The sequence below is a fragment of the Podarcis muralis genome, chromosome 3, assembly GCF_964188315.1.
Source record: "Podarcis muralis chromosome 3, rPodMur119.hap1.1, whole genome shotgun sequence".
NCBI classification, from domain to species: Eukaryota; Metazoa; Chordata; class Lepidosauria; order Squamata; family Lacertidae; genus Podarcis; species Podarcis muralis.
Window position 1 is genome coordinate 44,172,338 of NC_135657.1, and position 22,670 is coordinate 44,195,007.

Genomic DNA, 22,670 nt, shown 5'->3' on the forward strand with positions numbered 1-22,670 from the left:
TTGTTTTTACTCTTTAGACACTTTGGAGCTTTTAGCTTAAAGTTTTTTGTGCTGTGAACCACCCAGAGAACTGTGGGTGAAGGGCAGTATAAATAATAATAATATTAATGTCCGTAATTTTTAGGAAAAAACAATGCACATTCCACTGTGTGTGTTTCCATGTTTTCTTAGTCTTCTTAAGTATAATTTATACTTCAACACTGAATTCTGAATTTTATTATTTATTTTTTCCAAAGACAATCTGGATTAACTTGAACTGTGAACTGAACTAGTTCATTTTGTAAAGGGGTCAGCATGAACTGGAATTTGTTCCTTTTTTGACATGCTGAACTTGAGCTAGAACTTTTTGTAATGTGCTTTCCAGGCTCTGGTCACGATGCATACAATACATGCACCTTCCAAGAGCCTAGTCATGTTTCTCTCATAATAAGTCCCACAGAGTTTAAAGCTGCACGCCTACAAGAGAGTAGGGCCTGTTGAACATAGTAGGACTTCTGAGGAAAAATGCAAAGATAGGACTGAATGATGTATTCATAAAACCCAAAGACTGACCTTGAGCAGAAACTAATGGCATTCTCCTCCTCTCTTCTCCACTAATGAGAATTCCATGGGGAGTGGAGCTGCGATGTGAACAAGACTGTTTGTGTGCCATCATATTTCATAGTGCAGATCTAAGGTATTTGCACAGTGCCAGGTGGGGCAGGTGGCAAATGTTTCTATTTGGTAATTAAGGGAAATGGAAACATCTGATTAAATGATGGCGAATGCCTGAAGAGTTACTAGCACTGCACCACTGGAAAACTCTGGGTTGCATTTAATTTAGCTGTGCTCAGAGCAGAATCATTAAGATGAATGACCAGGACTAATTAATTTCAGTGAAGCTACTTTGTAGCAAAATAGCTTGGTACAGTCTGAAATTCAGGCTTTGCGTGTAGAATGTCCCAGGTTCCTTTTTGAAATTTTATTAAAGCTTGAAGGAACATAGATAAAACAGTGTACAGAAATAAACATCAAATATCAAGCGTTTTTAAGCATAAAAATTAAAAGAAAATATAGAAGAAAAAAGAGAAAAGGATAAAAATCCCACTTCTCCATTTATCACCTTCAAAAACTTGTGTAAAATGATTGCTTCATAATAACATTCAACTCTTCTACTTTCCGTAAACCAACCAAGTTCATTTTCTTTACTGCACAGAAAGTCAACCCTGGTCCTCACCAGTTAGCTTGTCCTCTCCCTCTCTCTCATGCCTCACTATGTCCTCCTCCTTTGCTTCATAGAAAACATTTACTGTTAGAAGAAAAAATCATTCAGGGGACACAGCACAGAGACAGGGTTAACAAAAGTTTCATAATTTTAGCACAATGTGCCACCAGCCTATCCCCATCCAGACTGGGCTCTGGACCTGGCACCAGCGGCTAAGCACTTACTTTAGAGTAACACCACTGAAGCCAGTTCATCTGAGGTTTGACAACTGCAGCCAGAGATTTTATCAAAAGTAATCAAAATCCACCCTTTATAAAAACAAGCTTGTTTCTTTGGTTTATAATAATATAGCATTTTAGGCTTTGAAGTTTCATTGGGAAATGTTGTGTTGTGCCTTTCCAAAACAAGACAAAGTCAGTCCTGGACATAGCCACCATTTTATTTTATTTTAACAAGCAAAATCTATTTTTCCAAGGGGAGTGTTTGCCAGAATTCTGCAGTATGTTTACTATGATAGGGTTAAAGGAAATTTGAAAGTCAAACTCAGCTCAGTAGGAAACTGATAAACACGCATTGTGCCTGTAGGGACACTGCCCAGCAGCACTGGGGAATTTACCATTTAATTTTATTTAACAGTTCAGGTTTATCCTATAAACAGATATCTCTGCCCACTATAACTGTGCCAGATCTCCCAAAGGTTGGAAAACAGGACTGTAATTTGCAATCATCTCATTCTGTGGGATTCCCAAAAGACAGAATGCCCTATCTATGGATCTCATTCCTTTCCAAAGACATGATTTAATTCCTGGCACTGTTGACCAGGGTCAAGGTTTAAAGAGACAAAGTTGTAAACAGTGATTCTCAGACACTAAGTAAGGATAGGGTGTAACCCCTTAGAAAAGTTGATCTGGAAGAGGCGTGGAGAGCAATATATTTTGGATTCATTTCTGGAATTGGCAGCCTCTTCCAAATGAGAGAGTATTCTGGGAACTTGAGCTTATTCCTGATTGTTTAGTTGTGCAATGATCACTGTCTCCGTATGAGAGCGTTTTTAAGAACACAGAATAGAGGTCATGCTGATACTTCTCAGATTTTAAATACATAGTACGAGATGGAACGATGTTTGCATCCCAAGGTGAGCATGAATAGTGACTTGTGAAAAAGGTAAAGAGAAGCTCTTCACCTACAGAGTGCCTAATTTTGTGGACTGGGCAAATTCAGAAGGTAGTATACATTGACTGTCGTGTGGCTTCTGGCAAATCTCCATTTGAAATATGTGAGTTAAGAAAGACATGTGGCTTAAGATGTGAATACATCTCAGAAAACAATACATTCTAAATTGCTTATACCAAACCAGAATAAGGAAAGCAGTGGTGTTTCAGCAGGGTCTGGTTGGGAATTTTCAATTACTTATATAAATGCAAGAGGAAGGAGGCTCAGATTTATTGATGTCCCAAAATGTGAAAAGTCTGCTTGCCTTTATAGCAAATTGGGTTAATTTTCTGTCGATTTAATCAACTGATAGAATCAGTTGAAAGAACAGGAGGTGAGAACAGTAGAAATAAAGCCAATAGAGGATATTGTAATTACTGTCTATAAAACACACAGGCTAAGGGAGCAATCCAAACCCAATTTCCACTGGGATGAGCAGAGTTTGGAAGAGGTGGATCTTCAACTGAGCTGAGGCCAGAGAATGTCTTGGAGAATGCATGTTCCGGTGGTGTGGCAGGGCTGGGATTGGGGAGGCTGATTCCAAACTCCATTCAGTTCAGCCATGCGACCTTCAACCTAGTGGAGTTACACTGTAAAAAGTCTAAACTGCTTTAAAGGCTTCTTTCCCTTCTGCCAGGCTTGGGTTGGCTCAAGTCAACAGGAACCCCATTCCTGGAATAGGAGTAAATTAAAGGTAAAGGTACCTCTGCCCGTACGGGCCAGTCTTGACAGACTCTAGGGTTGTGCGCCCATCTCACTCAAGAGGCCGGGGGCCAGCGCTGTCCGGAGACACTTCCGGGTCACGTGGCCAGCGTGACAAGGTGCATCTGGTGAGCCAGAGCCGCACACGGAAATGCCATTTACCTTCCCGCTGGTAAGCGGTCCCTATTTATCTACTTGCACCCGGGGGTGCTTTCGAACTGCTAGGTTGGCAGGCGCTGGGACCGAACAACAGGAGCGCACCCCACCGCGGGGATTCGAACCGCCGACCTTTCAATCGGCAAGCCCTAGGCGCTGAGGCTTTTACCCACAGCGCCACCCGCGTCCCTTACACTGGTGTAAATTACCCCAGTAGGAGTAAATTACCCCAGCATAAATCACAGTGACTTTGTATAGCTTAGTTTGCTCTTCCAGCACACAATTGCAATATAGGAAAGCCCGACTCAGTGACCATAAGGGCCAAACTGTCAGTATTTTGTGGGAGGGTTTCGAGCGCATAGCAGAAAATATAGGTTTGCTCAATAAAAGTGGGTTAAAATAATCTGCCGCTCTAGCACAGCAAATCTACTTTCAAATGAAATGCCCTTTTTACAGTTAGAAAAGTGACAGGCAGATGCATTGAAAAGTGTGGCATGAACAAATCAGCATTGGGAAGACATCTAAATACCCATCAAGCAAATCAGGATGAATGCAAGATGAATGCTCACTGTTGTATAACTTGCTCACAAAAAAATAAGAGTGAATGCTAAGCCCCATGTAAACTTTGTGCAAACAAATTGGGATGAATGCTCAGTGAATAGTTCAGGCATGGGCAAACTCGGCCCTCCAGATGTTTTGGGACTGCAATTCCCATCATCCCTAGCTAACAGGACGAGTGTCAGGGATGATGGGAGTTGTAGTCCCAAAACATCTGGAGGGCTGAGTTTGCCTGTGCCTGGAATAGTTCATCTGGAGGAGCCCTGAATTCTTTCAAAGAGTGTCTGACTCTTAGGCTAAAATCCTCAGGTAGGGTAGTGTGGAGGGACCAGAAAAGCAGGTGATCGTCTGCATCCAATTCCCCACTGGGCTTTCATCAGCTGGAGAGAAATGAAAGTGGAAAAGCTCTTTGGTATTCCACTGTTCATTTCTACTTTTGAAATTTGATTTCCCTCCCACTGGAAGGGAAATAAACTATACCACTTCCTGGGCTGGCATACCCCTACCCCACCCTAGTTTGGGAGCATGTTGAGAGAGTGGAAGAGCACTGGGTCCATGCCTTCCCCTGACCAATGCCTGGAAGTTCCCAAAATCGCTTTTGGCACACCCCCTTTTCAGCCCTACAAATGTCAGCAGGGCAAGGCATAGTTTCACTGGGAGTGGGGAAGGGAATCCGAGAATGGGGCATTCTCTCTGTCTGTGGAGAGATATATATGATGCTATGGTCCCTGGGGTGCCCTCTCAGGGACCACAGGATGACAGGGCCGGTTTTATTTCTTAAATCACAATCCTCTTTTTCACTTACTATGTTTGAAACCTGGGGCTTGAAATATTGACAAAGCAATCAACCATTCTATATTCCCAGGGTCCGTCCGTCCCCCGTCCCCCGATCTATTTCACAGAGTTACTGGCAACATAGAAGTTAAGAGCACAAGCACTTAGCCCCACCCCCCAGTCAAATCCCAGATCAGTTATAAATTTGCTAGGTAACCTTGAGCAAAGCAGCATCTCTGCACCAGTTTCCTAGTGGCAATCAGGAGAGAATAATTAGTGGCCCACTTTACTGGATTATTATAGGAACGACTGAGCCCACTTCACCTGTGTGAACCTTCTTCTTTGTGGTTGGCTCCCATGTTGCATTGGTAACCTGTGAAAGCATCATTCAGTGGCTGCTCCCTACAACAACCTGATGGACGGTACAAGGATGGGATGTGAACTCACCTGATGATCCAGGTGCCTCATATGACTGGCAGTTTTGTATATTGCCAATGGGAGGGGCTGAGTACACAGAAGTGTGTTCGTTGAGAGATTCTACATCAGTGATGAGGCATGAAGGACAGATGAAAGCCACTCCTCTGGAAGCAAATTGTTAGTGTTTGGCACTTGATGCCAAACACTTGGGGCTTTGCAAAGTTGACCCTCTTTCCCAACTTTCTGCAGTCGTGTCATGGTATTAAGCCTCTTGTCTTGGTTGTGAGATGCAACACACTATGGTTTTCTTCAAAGTACTGATGCTCTGGCAGAATATTTGCCTGATCAGGTTAACAGTGAATGTGGCCCTTCTTTTCTAAGGTACAGGATATTTGAAATGGCAGAAATACCTGTATCAAAACTGTTGGTTTATATCTATATACATATATTTATACAAGTGTGCTATTTCCTGCTATTATGCTCTGTTCCCACCATGATCCATGTTGCTTCCTTTCTGGAACAGTGCGAGCAAAACAGTCCCTGCTTGTCTTAGAATGTCCCCAGGACATTCCCTGATGATCATTTGCAGTTATACACATGCAAAGGAATTACTCATGAGCTGCCACATAGTAGGCAGTTTAAATTTTCAAACATGGCTGGGCAGGCTGGATGGAGTGTGTCTTGGCAGTCAATCCACTTGCATAGAACATTTTGTGGAATCCACTTCTTCTTCAATTGGGATGCTAAACTCCCCACAGTGAGCTCTGCAGTACTGCCCCAGACCAGTCTGGAGCGTTGGCCATTTGGAGGTGTGGAATGAAACAACTGCTCCTGTGACTGTGGTGTAAACATCATCAGAAGGACAATAACCCTGTTCACACATAACAGTCAGTCAATCACCTTGGCTTAATAAGCCATCATGCTTTGTCACAGCCCAATTGCTCCCATTTTGCTCCTCCATTTGCATGAGTGAGTAAGCAGATAGCTTAGCATTACATCTGAGCCTGGGATGGTGGTTTGTTTCTCCCTAACAAGCTATGATTTATAAGCCATCAACAAACCATGTTTAGAAGCATATTATACACTTATTGTGGAGAACCAGACTATGGTCCTTTGTTCAGATCCTTTACTTACCCACTCACACTAAAGGAGAAGTGATGGAGGAGTGACCAGGCTATGTACACCTACACAGCATGGTTTGCTAAGCCAAGGTTGTTGTTACTGTTGTATGAGAACATGGCCTTTTCCCATTCGGTTCAGATGGGATTGGAAAGACAATTTCTTTGGTGAGACCAGCATTGCTTCTTGTGATGGCGGTGGGAGGAGCAGAAGAGATGAGCTCTTGGGTGGCATGTAGCATGTTTAGCCAAGAGTGGAGTCCTCCTTCACTGAACTAACATTTTAAGGTTTCCTAAAATCCCCTGTGGTTTAGACATGCCCTTAATTTGGAGCTGGGGCATATGTTAGACCTGTTACTGTTTTTTAAGAAATTACGTAGAAGCCTGTTCTGTCAGGTAATCTGCACAATGGCTGATGCGCGAATATGCTGTTAGTTTTTCTTGTAAAACTTTCCTTCTAAATGAGAAAGCGTTTTAAAATATGTTTTTCCAACTGAATATATTTGTGATGGATCGTGAGTTTAATGAGTAAAATACCTTGCGTTCTACTGCCAAAACCTTTCTTCCCAGTCTAGGTCACCTTTCCCTATCAGCTTATTTGATTTACTTTAAAAGATGTCTGTTAGCTGAACCCAGGCTTCACACATATTTACCTAGCTTAATAAAACTCCTTACACAGATAACTTAATCAAAGAAATGTGAATGTTTTAATGAGGCACATATAGGACATTCCTGATGGATTCAAATAGGCTTACTCTCTTAAGAGGGAATATGTTAAAAAGTCACTAAGAACTACACAAATGGCACGCAAGTTCACATTTTTAGGTGGGTGTTGGGAGCTCTGCTGGCCTGGGTGGAGGCATACATCATGCCTTAGGCGGGACAACACTTCCTTGAGGGAGCAAGTGCAGAATTTTAGGGTGCTCCTGGATATGGCATGGGTGCTCAGCTGATGATCATAATCATAATCATTTTTTATTTGTACCCCGCTCTCCCCGGCTGGAGCAGGGCTCAGGGTGGCTAACATCATGAAACTAAGACAGTATACAAAGAACATAAGAACAGGCAATCAGTTAGTTAAAATACATCTTAAAATTACTTCAGAGCAAATTAAAATCTGGAGAAATGGCAGTCCATGGGTAAAATTGAGAGTGGTTAATATTCTCCTGGGCCAACTGTTACCACTGGTCTTATAAAGGACCTGTGAGCGGGCTAGGAGGCCACTTTAATGCTTGTTCTTATACAGAAAGAAAAGAATCAGACTGAACCCCAACCAAAAGCCTAGCAGAACACCTCCATCTTGCAGGCTCTGTGGAAAGATGACAAATCCCACAGGGCCCTAGACTCTTGTGAGGAAGCATTCCACCAGGCCGGGGCCACAGCCGAAAAGGCTTTGGTTGAGGCCAGTCTAATCTCCCTGGAGCCTGAAATCTTCAGGGTGTTATTATTTGCAGACCTTAAGGTGGGGCATACCAGGAGGCTTTTACCAGATTGCCAGCTATAGTCTTTCCCAAAGGAGGTGAATCTGACCTCAGTTTATATTCATAACATTTGCTATATTCAGACTGCCCTGTTACAATTCTCTCTACATGGAGCTCCCTTTAACGTTTGGGAAACCACAATTGTTACAAAATGTGACTGAAAGGATTCTGGTAGGAGCAAGGCAGTCAGAATGTACTGCACCAATTCTGCACCAATTACATTGGTTCCCAATTTGTTTCTGGGTTCAGTTTACAGTGCTGGTATCTAAGTGTCCTGGACCTATCTTACCTTAAAGGCCACACAGTCTTTACTGGTACAATCCATTCCGTTACCTCATTCCTTTCCCCTTCTGTTGCTTATAAAAACCAGGGATTACTCTGTGGTTGCCCCATGGAGCTCCAAAGCAGGGTTGGGTGAGCATTTTCTTCTCCCGTCTGCTGGATCTCCAGGCATGGTCCAGTGGGTCTGGGTGGGTTTTCCTTCTCCTTACTAGTCATGGTGTTCCAGTGAGAGTTGATGTTTTCAACCCATGAACTATCATTAGGCCTAGAGAAGTCTAGTGCTCCTCCCACCCCACGCAAGGGCTAAATTCTTGCCCTAGTTCAGACCAGCTCCCCTCCCCCAGTCCACACTGGCTATTTCTGATGCAAACACACACACACTCTGCACTCAAGGACAAACTAATGTCACATACAGTTTGGCTCTGTATGTGAGCAATCTATTCCAAATGTGTGTCATGATGATAAAGGTGTTTTATCTCAGAACAGGAACTGTCCAGGCTTAGGTGCCCTCATAATCTGTATGTACCTCTGTACTATCATTGCAAAGCTGGAGCAACTAAATTGCAAGAGTTCTGTGATAGTATACATAGCAAACTCTGAAAGTACTTTAAGATGACGTGGCTTTTTACCATTCTGAATCATTTGCGTATCAAATCAATAACATATTCCTTAATTTGCTGGATCATAGGAACATAGTAAGCTTCCTTCTACCATTGGTCCACCTAGCTCAGTATTGTAGGCAATGGATGGTGTCCACTTAGTCATGTATATGAACTTCAGTGGGTTTACTCTGAGTAGGACTAGCACCGGCTATCACCCACTGACTGATAGTGATGATCCATGGTTTTAGACATGGGGATGCTGTGGATTGAACCAGGGACCTTCTGCATGCAAGGCCGTTGCTCTACCAATGAGCTACAGATCATCTCTGCGTGTTCATCTCATGTTCCACATTCTCTTTCTCCTCCTTAATAAGTTGCCTTATCTGATAGCTGGTTGCAGTTTGTCGCTCTTTCATAGGTTAGAAGCATATCTGAAAGGGGTCAAACCATCGCAAGAGGTGTTGAAATTTTGGAAGGTTGGGTAGTTACAATGGAATGGTCTTGGTAGTGGGGTGCATATTTTTATTCTTATTTATGTATGTTTTTTACTTTGTCAAATAATAATAATAATAATAATGGAAGCATATCTGAAAAAAGCAAGAACAGCAATCAAGATCTTCATTTTACATCTCTGTTACTAATGAAATTGGCACCAAGTATATTTGTTCCCAGCCTTGTCAGAGCAGCAATGGCCTGGAGCAGATGGAAGAGCTTTCTGATAAAAATGGAACATCAGGGTCGCTCGCATAGCAGTGCTGAAAAACCCATCCACTCAATTGTGTGTGTTTTTGGAGATCCTGGTGCAAGCTTACCCTGAATCCCAAGGCTTCCTGCAGGCTTGTTCCCTGGACTGACCTCTGCTTTAGCTGTCCTTCCAAGATTCATGATAAGGGCCGTGCAAGCCAAGTTATATGAGGCCATTAAAAACTCATCATTTACCAGCCAGCAGCTAATGCAGTACCATTAAATCCATTAAAGGGGCAATATCATCAAAGGGCCTACTTTGTTTCTTAAGCTGAAATAAATAGGTGTATGAAAAGGTGTCACGTGGTTGCCTTAAATCCGGTCCCTCATATCATATCACTAGACCGTGTTCTGTTCAACCTGCTTTGATATCCCGAAAGCTCCGCTTTGATCAGAGACTTCACAGGATCCAGATCACTTGCTGGGTCCCTTGATGTTGGCGGCTGTTGCTTTTGTGAGGCATTAGACGCGGTAGTAACAAAAGGCCCAAAGAAGTCAATCTGTTCTGCGCTGATTCTGGGCACTGCAGAGGGTTTAACCCTCTAGCTCTTGCCTCCACCTAGCATGTATTGTGCTCTCTGTGCGCATTGTGGTGAAGTAGAGGAGCCACTTTCCTTTTCCTATCATGGGCCATTAGTCATATCAAGTCCCAGGCAACTGGAGCAAGTCCCGTCCTCCTCTGTAGATCACAGAACAGTGGGGTTGGGTGGAACATTTTGTGTGAGTGTGAGTTCCATGTCTGGGAGTTGGAAAATGAGCTTGCTCTGGATGGGCTCGTGTTTCTTTGGAAGGAGCAATTGCTTAGCATGGAGGTACTTTTGGATCCACCATTGTCACAGGAGGCCTAGGAGCACCCCAAGCACCCCACTGTTGCCCATGCTCTCATATTCCTCACTATAACATACTGCCCACTTCATTGCCCAACATTCTCCCCCTCTCTGAGTCATTCTACACCTACTCTCCAGGATCTGCATATGCTTCTGAGACCAACTTAAGTTGACAATGTGAATTTTTCTTGATTTTATTGTTTTAACTGCTTTGAGGGTTGTTGTTTTGGTCTCACCAATAGGTGTTGCACTCTACCTTTCAAGGTGTGTCAAGTGTCCAGCTTTTGTTGTCAGGTTAAAATGTGTTCATTCACATTTTAAATGCTGGGTGCTAGGCCATTGGTTTTCTATTGGTATTGTGAATGTGTACTGTACAATTGGGTTAATGTACAGTATGTGTTGATATCCTAATGATGTGATGGGATTTATAGGTTTTATTTGTACTGTGAAAACTGCTCCGTGGTTTTATTGTTTTTAATGAAGAACAGTCTTCATTAAATTCAGTTGCCTTATCAGATCTGGCCGAACTATTTCCTCCAACTGGTTGCATTTCTCCAGAGATTCTGGGACTGGTCTTTTGCAGCTGGAAATTCAAAGCCAGAGAGAAATGAGGAACTGAACATGGAACCTTCTAGATGCAAAGCAATTAACAAAAACAACAACAACAAGCCCTCAGGACTCACCCTAAGCCAGGCACTTTTGCTAGGTCACACCCCTCACTGGCTCTCCTTCATACCCCCTTTGAGTGCCTTTGCTGGGTTGGAAAATATCACTGAAACCTGATAATGTTTCTTGCTTGGATAACAGGTAGATACAGTGGTACCTCGGGTTGCATACGCTTCAGGTTACAGACTCCGCTAACCCAGAAATAATGCTTCAGGTTAAGAACTTTGCTTCAGGATAAGAACAGAAATCGGGCTCCGGCGGCACGGCGGCAGTGGGAGGCCCCATTAGCTAAAGTGGTGCTTCAGGTTAAGAACAGTTTCAGGTTAAGAACAGACCTCCGGAACGAATTAAGTACTTAACCTGAGGTACCACTGTATAAATGTATGTAGAAACCACTGACCTTTATGTGGATGTGCAAATTTAGGGGTCACTTTTGCTACTCCCTTTGCATCCCCAATGGCTTGTGGCCTCCAGAAGGTTCTCCATGAAGGAATGTGGCCCTCAGGCTTCCCACCCCTGCTGTAGTGGTTAGTGTCAGACTGAGGCCAGGGTAACAAACTCTGATCAGCCAAGAACTCTAATTGGGCCAGTCCCTCTCTTTTGATTAGGAAAGACGATGGCTCCACTGCGCAGCACTTGCGTCTCACACCAGAGCTCTCCAGTTCAAGCTCTAGGTAGGGTTGGGAAAGTTGTGTGAAATCCTAGCGAGCCACTGTCACTGTGTTGACACTATTGATGGATGAATGGTCTGACTTGGCATAAAGCAACTGTCTTATGTTTCCATCCAGAACTACTTCAGCAGTATGAGAAATCTGCACTGCTCAGTTGGTGGTAGATAAGTATGCATCACTGGTCAATTTCAGTTCACATGCTGAAGAAAAGGAGACAAAATTTCCAGGGCTGTTTGAAGTATCTGGAGTCAAAGAAAACTCAACGGCTATCCCTCTTTGTCAAATCAGTCGTGTGTGATAGCAGAAATCAAACCAGCTCAGCCCTATTTCAGAGCTGCCGATACGGTTTCCCAGGAGTTGTTCAAAAATTAAATCCATCACTATAGGTAGGATTTATTTTTTTGCAGCACAGGCTTGCCATGTAACCAAGACGTACTCCTAATAGATAAGCTGTAATTACTGCTCTATGGTACAGTCACTGAATTCTTCATTTGTTCCGGGGTTTACATTGCACCAAAGGAAGATTAGGGTCAGCTCTGTGTTGCTTAAATAATTTGCCTGGTACGGCAGTTTGTTGGGATTGAGAGGAGCAGAATCACATTGCAACTCAAGGGCAAAGCAGTGGTCTGTGCATTCACTTTTGTTTCTTCAGATCAGGTTGAACAACTTCACATGCAAGCTGTACTGATTATACTTGGGAACTATTCAGACAAGCCTTCATTTTCTTGGTTGACAAAAATTCACCCTTCCAAAAGCTGTGTATATATTGAACTAGTCTGCCCAGACACTCTGTCTTTGTGCCACCCTTTCCCTTCATGGCACAAGGATAAATAAGGAAGACCAACTAACAATAATCTCCTGTCATGTCAAACCAGGAAACTGTGGTTACTAGGTTCAGAACAAACCAGGATCTTAAGCCATGGTTTGAGTTTTGGTTCTGGTGTGTTCCAAACCTGGTAATCATAGGTTCCCATTTCTGCACTAACAGAAAACGATGGTTTATCAAAGACCTCAATGTTTAATAGTGGTTCACCAAGAAGGAAGTGGGGGGGGGGCAGCTAAAGTGTGCCAAATGCAGGACTAATTCATATTTTACTTGTTTTACATATAATATACCGTAAGTATACTATAAAGGGGGGTATTATTGAAGATAATATTGGATTAAATGGACAAATAAACAAACCATGTCTTATAGATGCTTATGCAGGAAAACACTATTACTTGCTGTTAAGAGACTGCAGTGGACCGTAGGGGAGGTCATGATGTTTAAAGGGACCCTAGTATGCTGCATTTAATTATATATAGAAGGGAGGGATGCAAAAAGAAGAGCACCAGCCACCAGCTTTACCATCAATAAGCATCTCTTGAGGAAACTGATTCTGTGTGATGTCTGCATTTCCTCCCATTCCAACTTGTGCAGTGCTGGTGCAGGAACATACTATACTAGAAAATAAATATTCTCCAACACACACACACACACACACAAACAGAGAGAGAGAGAGAGAGAGAGAAGAAAGCTGTTTTCATCCTTAAAAATAATAATCCAGAATCCATGGTTAGGAGGAGAAAGAGTAAAACAATTGGCTTGATTTTGAAGCCACAAAGTCTACATTTAGTCACAGTCTTAGGATGGAGCTGAGTAACTGCTGGATTTTATATTTTCAAAAATGTGGGATTAGCTCTTGTATGTTTCATTCCCCCAGCAATCCTAGCATGGCACCTAGTTGATCCTAATCCAATAAAGTCTGCTAGCTCATCCTACACTCTTGCTACTGTGACTAAATGCAGGCTTTGTGGCTTCAACAGCAAGCTTCCCCCTCAGTGTCTCCCCTCCCCCAATTTATTTAGCACCCAGCCTGAAGACTTTTGGAGAGTTCAAAAGCTTCCTCACTATTTTGTTCATTTGTTTCACAGATTTATAAACTTCTTCACTGTCAGAAGCTACCTAAGCAGTGAACACCACAATATACAATGAAATAAAATGCAAAAGGTTACTCCTAAAAACAAATTTAAAATTTCTACAATTATTTGATTGCAATTCCACAAAATGGTTGGCTCACGATTGGACCTTCTTAAATAAAAATGCCTTTTAAAATGGTGACATTTTTGTCACATTTTGGCTGTCTTTAGAAAAAAAGCTGTTGCCTAACCTTTGAAGGAAATATGCGGATCGCATTCTAAGCCATACTTTCAGCTACTGCAGTGTATTAAATAAGAGAGAAGTAGTATACAATATAGGCAGCAGAAAGCCCTTTGTAGCCTACTGAGTGAACATTTGCCTTCCAATCAGAGTTACAGATAAACCAATGCAGTGCTGAACAATACTAGAAAAACTGTGGCCCAGATTTGACATTTGGGGCCTGCAATAACCAGCTGAACCTTAGCAGGGCCAGGGCCAGTCTTGAGGACATCTGCATATGATACCTTGTGCAGTTCAGGTGCCACAAGTAAGAATTGCACATAGCTCACCAGGTTCATGTAAGATGCAATATGAATGATGCTAGGACTGCATATTCTCCTCAACCGATCATGTCAGGTGATGACCAAATTTTTGAACTTGACACCATGGAAGTGGTGTATGAGCTGTATGAGCTGGGTAAGCACTTGCATTAATATACACATGGCTGGTCAAGGGTGGGTGAGCATTGTGCCCTACTTTGCAGAGGCCGGACCTCTCTTTGAAGGAGTCCTCTGTTTGAAGGGCTGTCCTGCCCAAGTCCTGTTTAAAGATAAAGAGCCAACAAGAGGAGAACAGGGACCTTGAAGTTACCCATCAGCAGTTAATACCTAGATAGCAGACTGAGTAGACATGCTGGCTGCCTGGTCACAATCTACTATGGTGATACATATGAAATTTCTATATAGTAATTATTTATAATTTTGCCTCTATAGATATAAATTAGCAATATGCAAAAACGCATGCCATCTTTTTAGATCATTTTCTCATATTTAGTGATGTGCAAGATGGAGCCATCGTTCCATCCAAAATAGGCGGAAGGATCACACTTGTCTGGTGGATTTTCCATGCATTTATTTCATGAATGAACAGCAATGTACACAAGGTCACTCAAAGAGTACTGTTCGCTGTCTCTAAACATCCTAAAAAGCCAAGCATACCTCTCTAGGCAGGCTATTCCGCAGTCTGGGTGCCCCAACAGAAAAGCCCTTTCCCTTATGGACACCCACTGCATTTTGGGAGAGAGGAGGGGAGGAGAGAGGAAGACACTGAGAAAGGTCTTTGTAGTCAAACAGAGGACATATTCATATGGGAAGAGACAGTTCTTGAAGCACTCATGTCCCTGGCAATGTAGGGCTTTTTGCTTGTTTGTTTAACCTCTCTTGCAAACCTGAGCTCACTCTGAGCTTTCACCCATCTGACCTTCTTTCTGCAACTGTTGGCTACTTGCAACAGTTCCTTTGTGATTTCTCCTTCCTTGCATTTCTTACATGTTCCCTTCTTACATCTCAGTCCATTTGTAAGCTCCTTATGCAGCCACACATTTAGGTGCCTCTTTCTTTACTTTCTTGTTGGAATTGTCTGGCTTTGTGCCTTCAATATTTCACCTTTAAGAAACTCCCATCCATCTTGGACTCTTCTCTTTGAGTATTTCTGACCATGGGACTTCACTCAGTAGTTCCTTAAGCTTTCTGAAATCAGTCTTCTTAAAGTTCAGAGTGCACATCCGACTAGTTAGCTTTCCCTTGCTTGTGTATCATGAAACCCAAGAGGACATGATCACTTCCGCCCAAGCTTCCCTGTACTTTCACTTCATCAATCAGTTCCTCCCTGTTGGAGAGGACCAGATCCAAGAGAGATGACCCTTTTGTAGCTTCTTCCATTTTCTGGGAAATGAAATTTTCTGTGAGGCAACCATGCCTCTTCATAATCATGCACATTCAGGGCCGTCTTAACCATAGGCACCAGGGGTGCGGGGCACTCGGGTGCCGGGCTCTCAGGGGTGCCAGGCCAAGAGTCTGGGGCCTGAGAGTCGGAGTCCAGGGAAGAGCCTGCCCGTCGGTTGGAGCGCCGCGGCAGGCTCTTCTACTGCAGATGGCTCTGCACCGTGAGTTTGGGGGTGAGCGAGCCAGTGAGGTGCTGAGGCGGCTGGCCAGCTCCTCCCTCCTGCACGCCTGGGATTGGCCCAGTGCACGCTGCTTACACCACAAGGTTCCCAGCTTTGCTCAGTCGCTGATGCTGACGCCTCGGACTGGTTTGTTGCGCTGGGCTCCATATGTTTCCTGTTTTCTTTTCCTGAGCAGAGATAAACATGGTATCAGTTCCCTAAAAAAAGGTCAACAACTTCGGGGTTCCCCCTTTAAAAATGGATGTGCGCTGCATATGCACATCCATGTGAGTCACCTTGTAGACTCCTGCATATACAACGAGTACCTGTTCTCTTCATCTTCATCTTCCTCCTCTCATTACCATCTGTTTCCCTCCGTCTGCCAAACTGATGTCTTCTTTTCCCATTAGGTCACAAAAGCACATATTAACTGCAGGGGCTAGGATAGCCTGCTGACCATAGCTCATGTACATGATACAAGCTAATTCCAGGCACTTTAGGGGGGATCTGTTATCTTCCCACCCAAACACTACGGGGTTCACCTAAAATTTCCCCTTCCCCAAGAGTCTTCTTTCCACAGAACTTTAATTAAAAAAATAAAATAAAATAATTCATTGCTCTTAGTGTGGATAAACCTGAGTTTTTGTTCCTTCTGACTGGGTATAGGAGTGGGCTGTACATGTTGGCAGGCAGACTTTGTGTGGTACAGCAGACATTTGCTTAGAAATGTTTGAGAGTAGAAGAGGTTTGCTTAGGGTCACATCTTTCTGACTATACAGAACAATATTTGTGACGGTATTTTCTAAAGCCATAGAATCTAATGTGACAAACAAGCGTGGTCAGTAATAGTCTGACTTTCCTTCCTTAGATTGTTGTTTTTCATTTTCCTCTGCTCTAAAACTGGAGAAAAGTGCTCATTATGGTATAAAATTTTATTGCTGTTTGCTTGGCCAGTCTTTCCAAATAAGTGCCAATAAAAACTTTATAGCACCCTGTATCACTGCATATTCTTTATCTTGTTTATTTGTGTTTTTGTCCTTGGTTTGCATCGCTTTCCCCTCTAGAAGGCATGGTTTCCATGGAAACTAACGAAGGCCCTATGCCATGGCTGTATCCATGGCAAATGGAGACCTGGTACTAAGAAGCATAATAATACAGGAAGAATGTGGCACACAACTATTTGACATCCCTCCCCTAAATCAAAGTCAGCCAGGGTATTCATCTCCCAAAGTCTTCCATTTAAATGGCAACATCTGCTGCCCTTGCTGTAGCTAAGATCAGAGATATCACACAGAAGCTGTGGTACAGCTACCAAAATGTTTTCACCTGCTAGCTCCTCCTTGCCTCCCCTCCCCTCCCTATTTTATCTTATTTTGAAAACTGTAGTGCGTGCATGCACACAGAAACAAAGCAGAGTGCTTAAGTTTAATAGCTGGGGAATATAAGAGGATTCCAAGATATGGTCAGCACAGGCCTCTCAATCGCTAATAAAATATTTAAATTCATATGCTTTGCGGGCAAGAAGTCAATGTAGAGCAAAAGCTCAACAGTAATGTTATCTCTGGACCAGGCTCTGATGGCGTAGTGAGTAGCTGGATGCATTTTATCCATGCCTGAGTGGGATGGGCCAAAGCCATAAACTTCACTCTCTTGGAGGTACAAAGAACTCACTGTGTGGGCAGACTCTCATGATGCTTCTCCATCTCTGGGTGATGTTGTGGTATCTTTATGCAGGAACCTCATACCTTACAGCAAGAGTGCCATAAATATTTCTTTATAAATGTAATACTTGCTTTACTCACAGAGACTTACAAACACAATAGAAATGCTAAAACCAATTACAATGAATACAATCAACTATTGTATGTATGTATGTATGTATGTATTATTATTATTAATAATAATAATAAATCAACTAAAATAAAACAAAATACCTGTACTAATTAAAGACTGGTCTAGTAGATCTTGCCCCACCAAAAGAAGCTGCAAGTAGAATAATAGAATTGCAGAGTTGGAAGGGACCTCAAGGGTCATCTAGTCCAAACCCCTGCAATGCAGGAATCTCAGCTGAAGCATCCATGACAGATGGCCACCCAACCTCTGCTTAAAAGCCTCCAAGGAGAGACCATTCCACTGTCCAACAGCTCTTACTGTCAGAAAGTTTTTCCTAATATTTAGTCAGAATCTCTGTACTTGTAACTTGAAGCCATTGGTTCGAGTCCTACGCTCCAGAGCAAAGTAAACCTTTCAAATTAAGAGCCAAAAGCCCAGGTAAAAAGGAAGGTTTATGGTATTATTTGCCATAGGTGCCAAAATAACCTGTCCAGCCTTAGGTACTGTATACCATGACTTGTGTGAGGGCAGACGTGCCATCTGTTGTTCTACCTTAGTCAGAAAAAAATAATCTTGAGCCAGCTCAGTAGTTAAACTGAGGTGTCACAGGCACCTACTGAAATAAGTGCTTTTTACCTCACAGCTCCCCCCATTTTGAAACCACTTTTGCCTCAGAGTTTTCTTTTAATGTTTTTCTGAATGTGAGGCATTCATCTAGCCTTGTGAAGTTTAGAAAAACATTCCCTTGTCTGTGATTAATAGCAGCAAGACCTCCGCCCACAAACAAAAAAACAAATAATCCAGACACTTTTTTTCACCCTTGGTAAGTTTATGCCCCTTACATGGTGTGTGTGGAGGGAGAGTGCATTGCAGGGATGGGGAACCTGCAACCCTCCAGATATTGTTGAACTACAACTGCCATCATATCTGACAATTGTCCATGCTGGCTCGAACTGATGGGAGTTGGAGCCTAACAACATCTGGAGGGCCACAATTTATGGGGTGTTGGGGTGCAAGACAAGTACTTCTTTAGTGTTGGGAAGAAACCCCTTTTGCTGTTGCCACAGCCACAGACCCTGGCTTCCCAAAGCACCCCTTTATTTATTAGGGTGGGAAGTTACGGTTGGTGTTCCCATGATGTGTGGAAGATAACAGAGCGGATGAATTTGCTCCAGAGTTCTGCTAGGTCAAAAGATACTCAACAGAACAGAGGCCTGGCAGTCTTTTGCATATTACCCAATACTTGAGAGACAGACATTGTAAACGACAAGGCAACATTCTTCAACAGCCTTTTAATTCCTGGGAGGATCCCAGTCCCATTGCAACCAGTGGATGATTCTATTCTATTTTTTAAAGGAAAGGACTTAACAAGACTATGGTGTTCCATGGAGCCAGAGAGCTCTTTCATAAAACAGAGGGCCCCTGTTTAATCTTCAAATCACGATATTTAAAATGTTATTGTGTTGGCTGAACATTGTGTGTGAAGTGACTGTTTCAAGGCCCCTGACTTCAGAGCAAGCAAGACTGGAAGAGCTGGCCTGTAGTCTATGCCTGCCAAAGCCCAGTGCTGATGGAAACCCTAAGGCTGCGTTGAAGTGTAATTCTGCACACTTAATAGCTGTGTAGCAAGGAGAGGTTGCCAGTCATGGCTTATCTAGTAACTAATGCTGAAGTCACCCGAACTGCAACTGCTGCCTGCCAGGCTTTACCCTGCTCTGCAGATATTATATAAACCTCTATGTCCCAGGCCTGGGCTATTCGCCCTGTGATGAAGGAACACAGCCTTCTCTAGTGGTTAGACCTCAAGAATTGGCCTCCTTCTGTATTATGGGCTATGTATTCATTCATGCACCAAGCACATTGCACTGAGTTTGTCAGACAGGAGTTCAAGCTGGGTGCTGTCCCTGAGCTCAGGCTGAAGGAGGCACGTGCAAGAACCTCGTGAATCTTAACAGGCCAGGATAACTCATGAGACAAAATCCAGTTCTCTATCTGCTATCTGGTCTGAAAAAGTTACTTTGCCAGCCTCTGTTCCCTATCACAGACTTGCCTCAATATTGCCTCTTGCGTATACTTAGCTAGAACTCTGCTCCTTATTTGATAGGTCAGGAGTAGAGCACATATGAACTTTAATCCTTAGCATACCTTATTGGATATGTGTGTGTGTGTGTGTGTGTGTGTGTGTGTGTGTGTGTGTGTGTGTGTAAAAGATAACAGGTGATGGGAAATGCCTTGGTTAAAGATGCTACCAGGCAGAGTAGCCAGTGCTGGGCTGGATGGACTAATTGTCTGGCTTAGGATAAGCTAGCAGCTTATGTTTCGTTCAGCCTTTTCCTCCACAAACTCTTCTGCATCTGGGTCTGACAGCCTATGACCTGTCTTTCAGGGAAGCTGTAAACTATCCTGCAAACTCTCTGAAACAGAAAGAGCCATTGTGGTGGTGTAGTGGTTAAGACAGTCAGATTAGGACTGAGGAGAGTCCAATGGCCACTCAGCCATGAAACCAGTGGGGTGACCCTGGGCCAACCCATATCTCCCCATCTAGCCCACCTCACAGAATTGTTGCAAGGATAAAATGGTGTATTGGAGGTGGGGGGGGCACAGAACTTATTGGAGGAAGAGCCAGGTGAAAATGTAATAAATAGATAAATATACCTGTTGTCAGAGATGAAGGAGCCTCAAATTATGCTTTTAAAACCAGTGAGACAAATGTCCACTGTCTTGCCTGTGAAAGGTGTGTCTGATAATGATCGTTACTTGCAGCTCCACGTCTTGTCAGAAGAAAGGAGTTAATTTGAAGTTTAAATAAACCTCCAGTTCAGCACTCCTCTCTCTATACTTCGGTGCCAGAAGGAAATCCCCTTTCAGTGCTGGTTACCAACTGTGCAGATTAGCAAAGTCTTACGTGAGCTAAACAGTTTTTAAAAATTGATATCCCTTGCTGTGGTAGGAGCATATCATTAAGGGCTATTTAGACAAAGAACATAATAAAAGGATGAAAGCCCTCCTATCCTAAGGGAGAAAAGCAGCAATCTCATTCCCACTATAAACATTTTGTGCCTTTGTTTTGAAGATTGTAAAAGCTTGCTTTCTCCATCTCCATTTCTCTGCTTCTAGAGGAATAGGGCTCACCTGACTGTGGTTTCATAATTAAGGCTTTAAATTGTAGCAGCTTATAGAAATAGCTTCCACCTAGAATGTAAGGGCTATTGAATGAAATAAAAAGCACAAGTTTGGTCCCCAAATCCATTTTTTTTATAACCAATATGGAATTGCTGCTGCTCATAGCCGTTTCTGTGGCGCTACCAGAAATTGCAAGCTCTACTGTTAGGCTGAGTGAGGTTGACTACTTCAGGTGGCAGATTTGGGGGGGAGCCTTTAAGCAAGGGATAGTAAACTGACAATTCTTACCCCACTGTAGAACCACTCAGATTTTCTGCTTCAGAGGCCAAATGTATTGGGCTGTCTTTACAGGATGCTGTGGTCTGAGCAGACTTCTGTCTACACCAATGCTGGGGAAAGCCAATGGGATCTCTTGCAGGAACAGTGCAGTGAAGCAATCATTTTAAGAAGGTTCAGGAACTAAATATTATTACTAAGGGTAGAACTGTGGGAGGGAGCAGAGACACGTTTCTGTGTCAGTCTGCAAATAAAGAATGGGACACAATAGAAGATGTAGCTGTAGTAGAGTCACTATGTAGAGAAATGTCTCCCTTTCCCAAATAATTCATGAAAAGGGTGCACGATGTTTGCTAGGCCCTTCCTCTTTCAGGTTTTCCAGAATTCTTGTGGAAGCCTTTTTTTTCTGAGGGGCAGAAATGAAAGCCTTATTTCTGAATTGTTTGACAACCAGAATGTTCACAGAGGGCTTTGGATTCACATGACCAACCCGGAAACAACGTAGTGCAAATGCTAGCCAGCCAGTAACTATTTTACTTTCTAGCTGTTCTATATCCCAAACAGCATGCACAAAAAGCCTAGAATTCAAAGTAATGGGGCACGTTCATTTTCCAATAGCGTGATTTTGGAATAATCAAATGAGCTCTGACTCATTGTTTGTATGTTTCTGGGGCTGGCAACAAAGGAAGGAAAGGAATAATACGAGATTCAGTTGCATCTCCAGAGAAAGCTGTAATTAGCTGATTGAAAAGGAATTTGGCCTGAGCATCCAGTTAACATCCCATAGTTTTGGCCATGATAACCTAGTATTCGGTCAAGTAGAGAGAGCTGTAACTTCCCTGAAGACTGGCTGGAGTCTTTTGGTTAACGTAATAGTTTCCCATTCTGGCCATGATCCCAAACACACTAATTTGTAAGTGAGCATCATAGATTTCCATGTGATTCTGAAATCTGTGATATTTAGCAAGAAATATCTTTAGGAAGAAGGGGTACTCAGTGCAGCTCAGTTGAATATGTCATACACAAATATAAACAAACCTTTAGTCACCCATTTCACTAGCATAAAATAATTACTGCTTTCTTTTTCAGGCAGTAAGACCACATTCCCTACCTGTGGAAGGTCAGACTGAATGGCTCAAGACTTTGATATCAATTCTCTGCTTAGGTAAGTGCCCCCCCCCCATTTTTCCATGCCAATTTCAACTCCCACTCTCCCTTATGCACCAACCTGTACATTCATGCACAGAATCAGCATAAAATATGCACATCTTCCCACATCTTTAAAGGCTGGACCATACTTGCTTAATTGCACCACCATGATCATGCAAATCACATTAACTGCACATCTTCAAGGAAGATGCCATTTCTCACAAACAATCCCTTCCCATAAACCTAGCCGAACAGCCACCCTGCATCCCCTCAAGATAGCACCCCCTCGGTGCTGAACTAGCCATAAGACTGCCAAGGAAGAAGAAAAGTGCTTGATTCTATTTTTCTAGAATCACAGTACAAAACGCAAGGCAAATTTAGAGCAAATTCTCTTAGAGGCAATTTGGAAATAAATGTTCTCATGGCCAGATTGGCTAGCGAATGGTTTTGGGTTGCCCTTCCCTGAAACAGTTGAACTTGGTGGACTTGTTTCAATCACCCAGACACAATTGCTATGTAATCACCTTTCTGCCATGCACCTCCTCGGAGCTTGCGATTTACTGTTCAGAGCTGAGTATGTTGCTATGCAGAGGACTGATGAATTGTGGCCCTGCTTTTCTTCATGCCATTATTGGGCTAGGTAGTTAGTGTGTTGCCTATAACTAATCCGTTTTACTCTAGGTGGCTTTATGGCAATGCAGGAAATATCCAGACACCTCCCTCTCCTCCTCCTTCCCCCTGTTGCTGCTACTAATTGCTTTTCTTCCTCTGTCCCAGGTGATAGAAGTAGAGGCAGAGCCATACTTTTAAA

The 22,670-nt window shown here is 43.0% G+C and overlaps 1 protein-coding gene across 1 annotated transcript in view; it reads left to right on the plus strand.

The window, feature by feature from the left end:
• Positions 1 to 22,670, plus strand: part of GREM2 (gremlin 2, DAN family BMP antagonist) — a 34,710-nt gene that overhangs the window by 8,415 nt on the left and 3,625 nt on the right. Inside the window, exon 2 of the mRNA XM_028724108.2 lies at positions 21,800 to 21,875. Within this exon, the coding sequence (XP_028579941.1) occupies positions 21,841 to 21,875 (35 nt within the window). The 5' untranslated portion in view covers positions 21,800 to 21,840. The remainder of the gene's footprint in view (positions 1 to 21,799; positions 21,876 to 22,670) is intronic.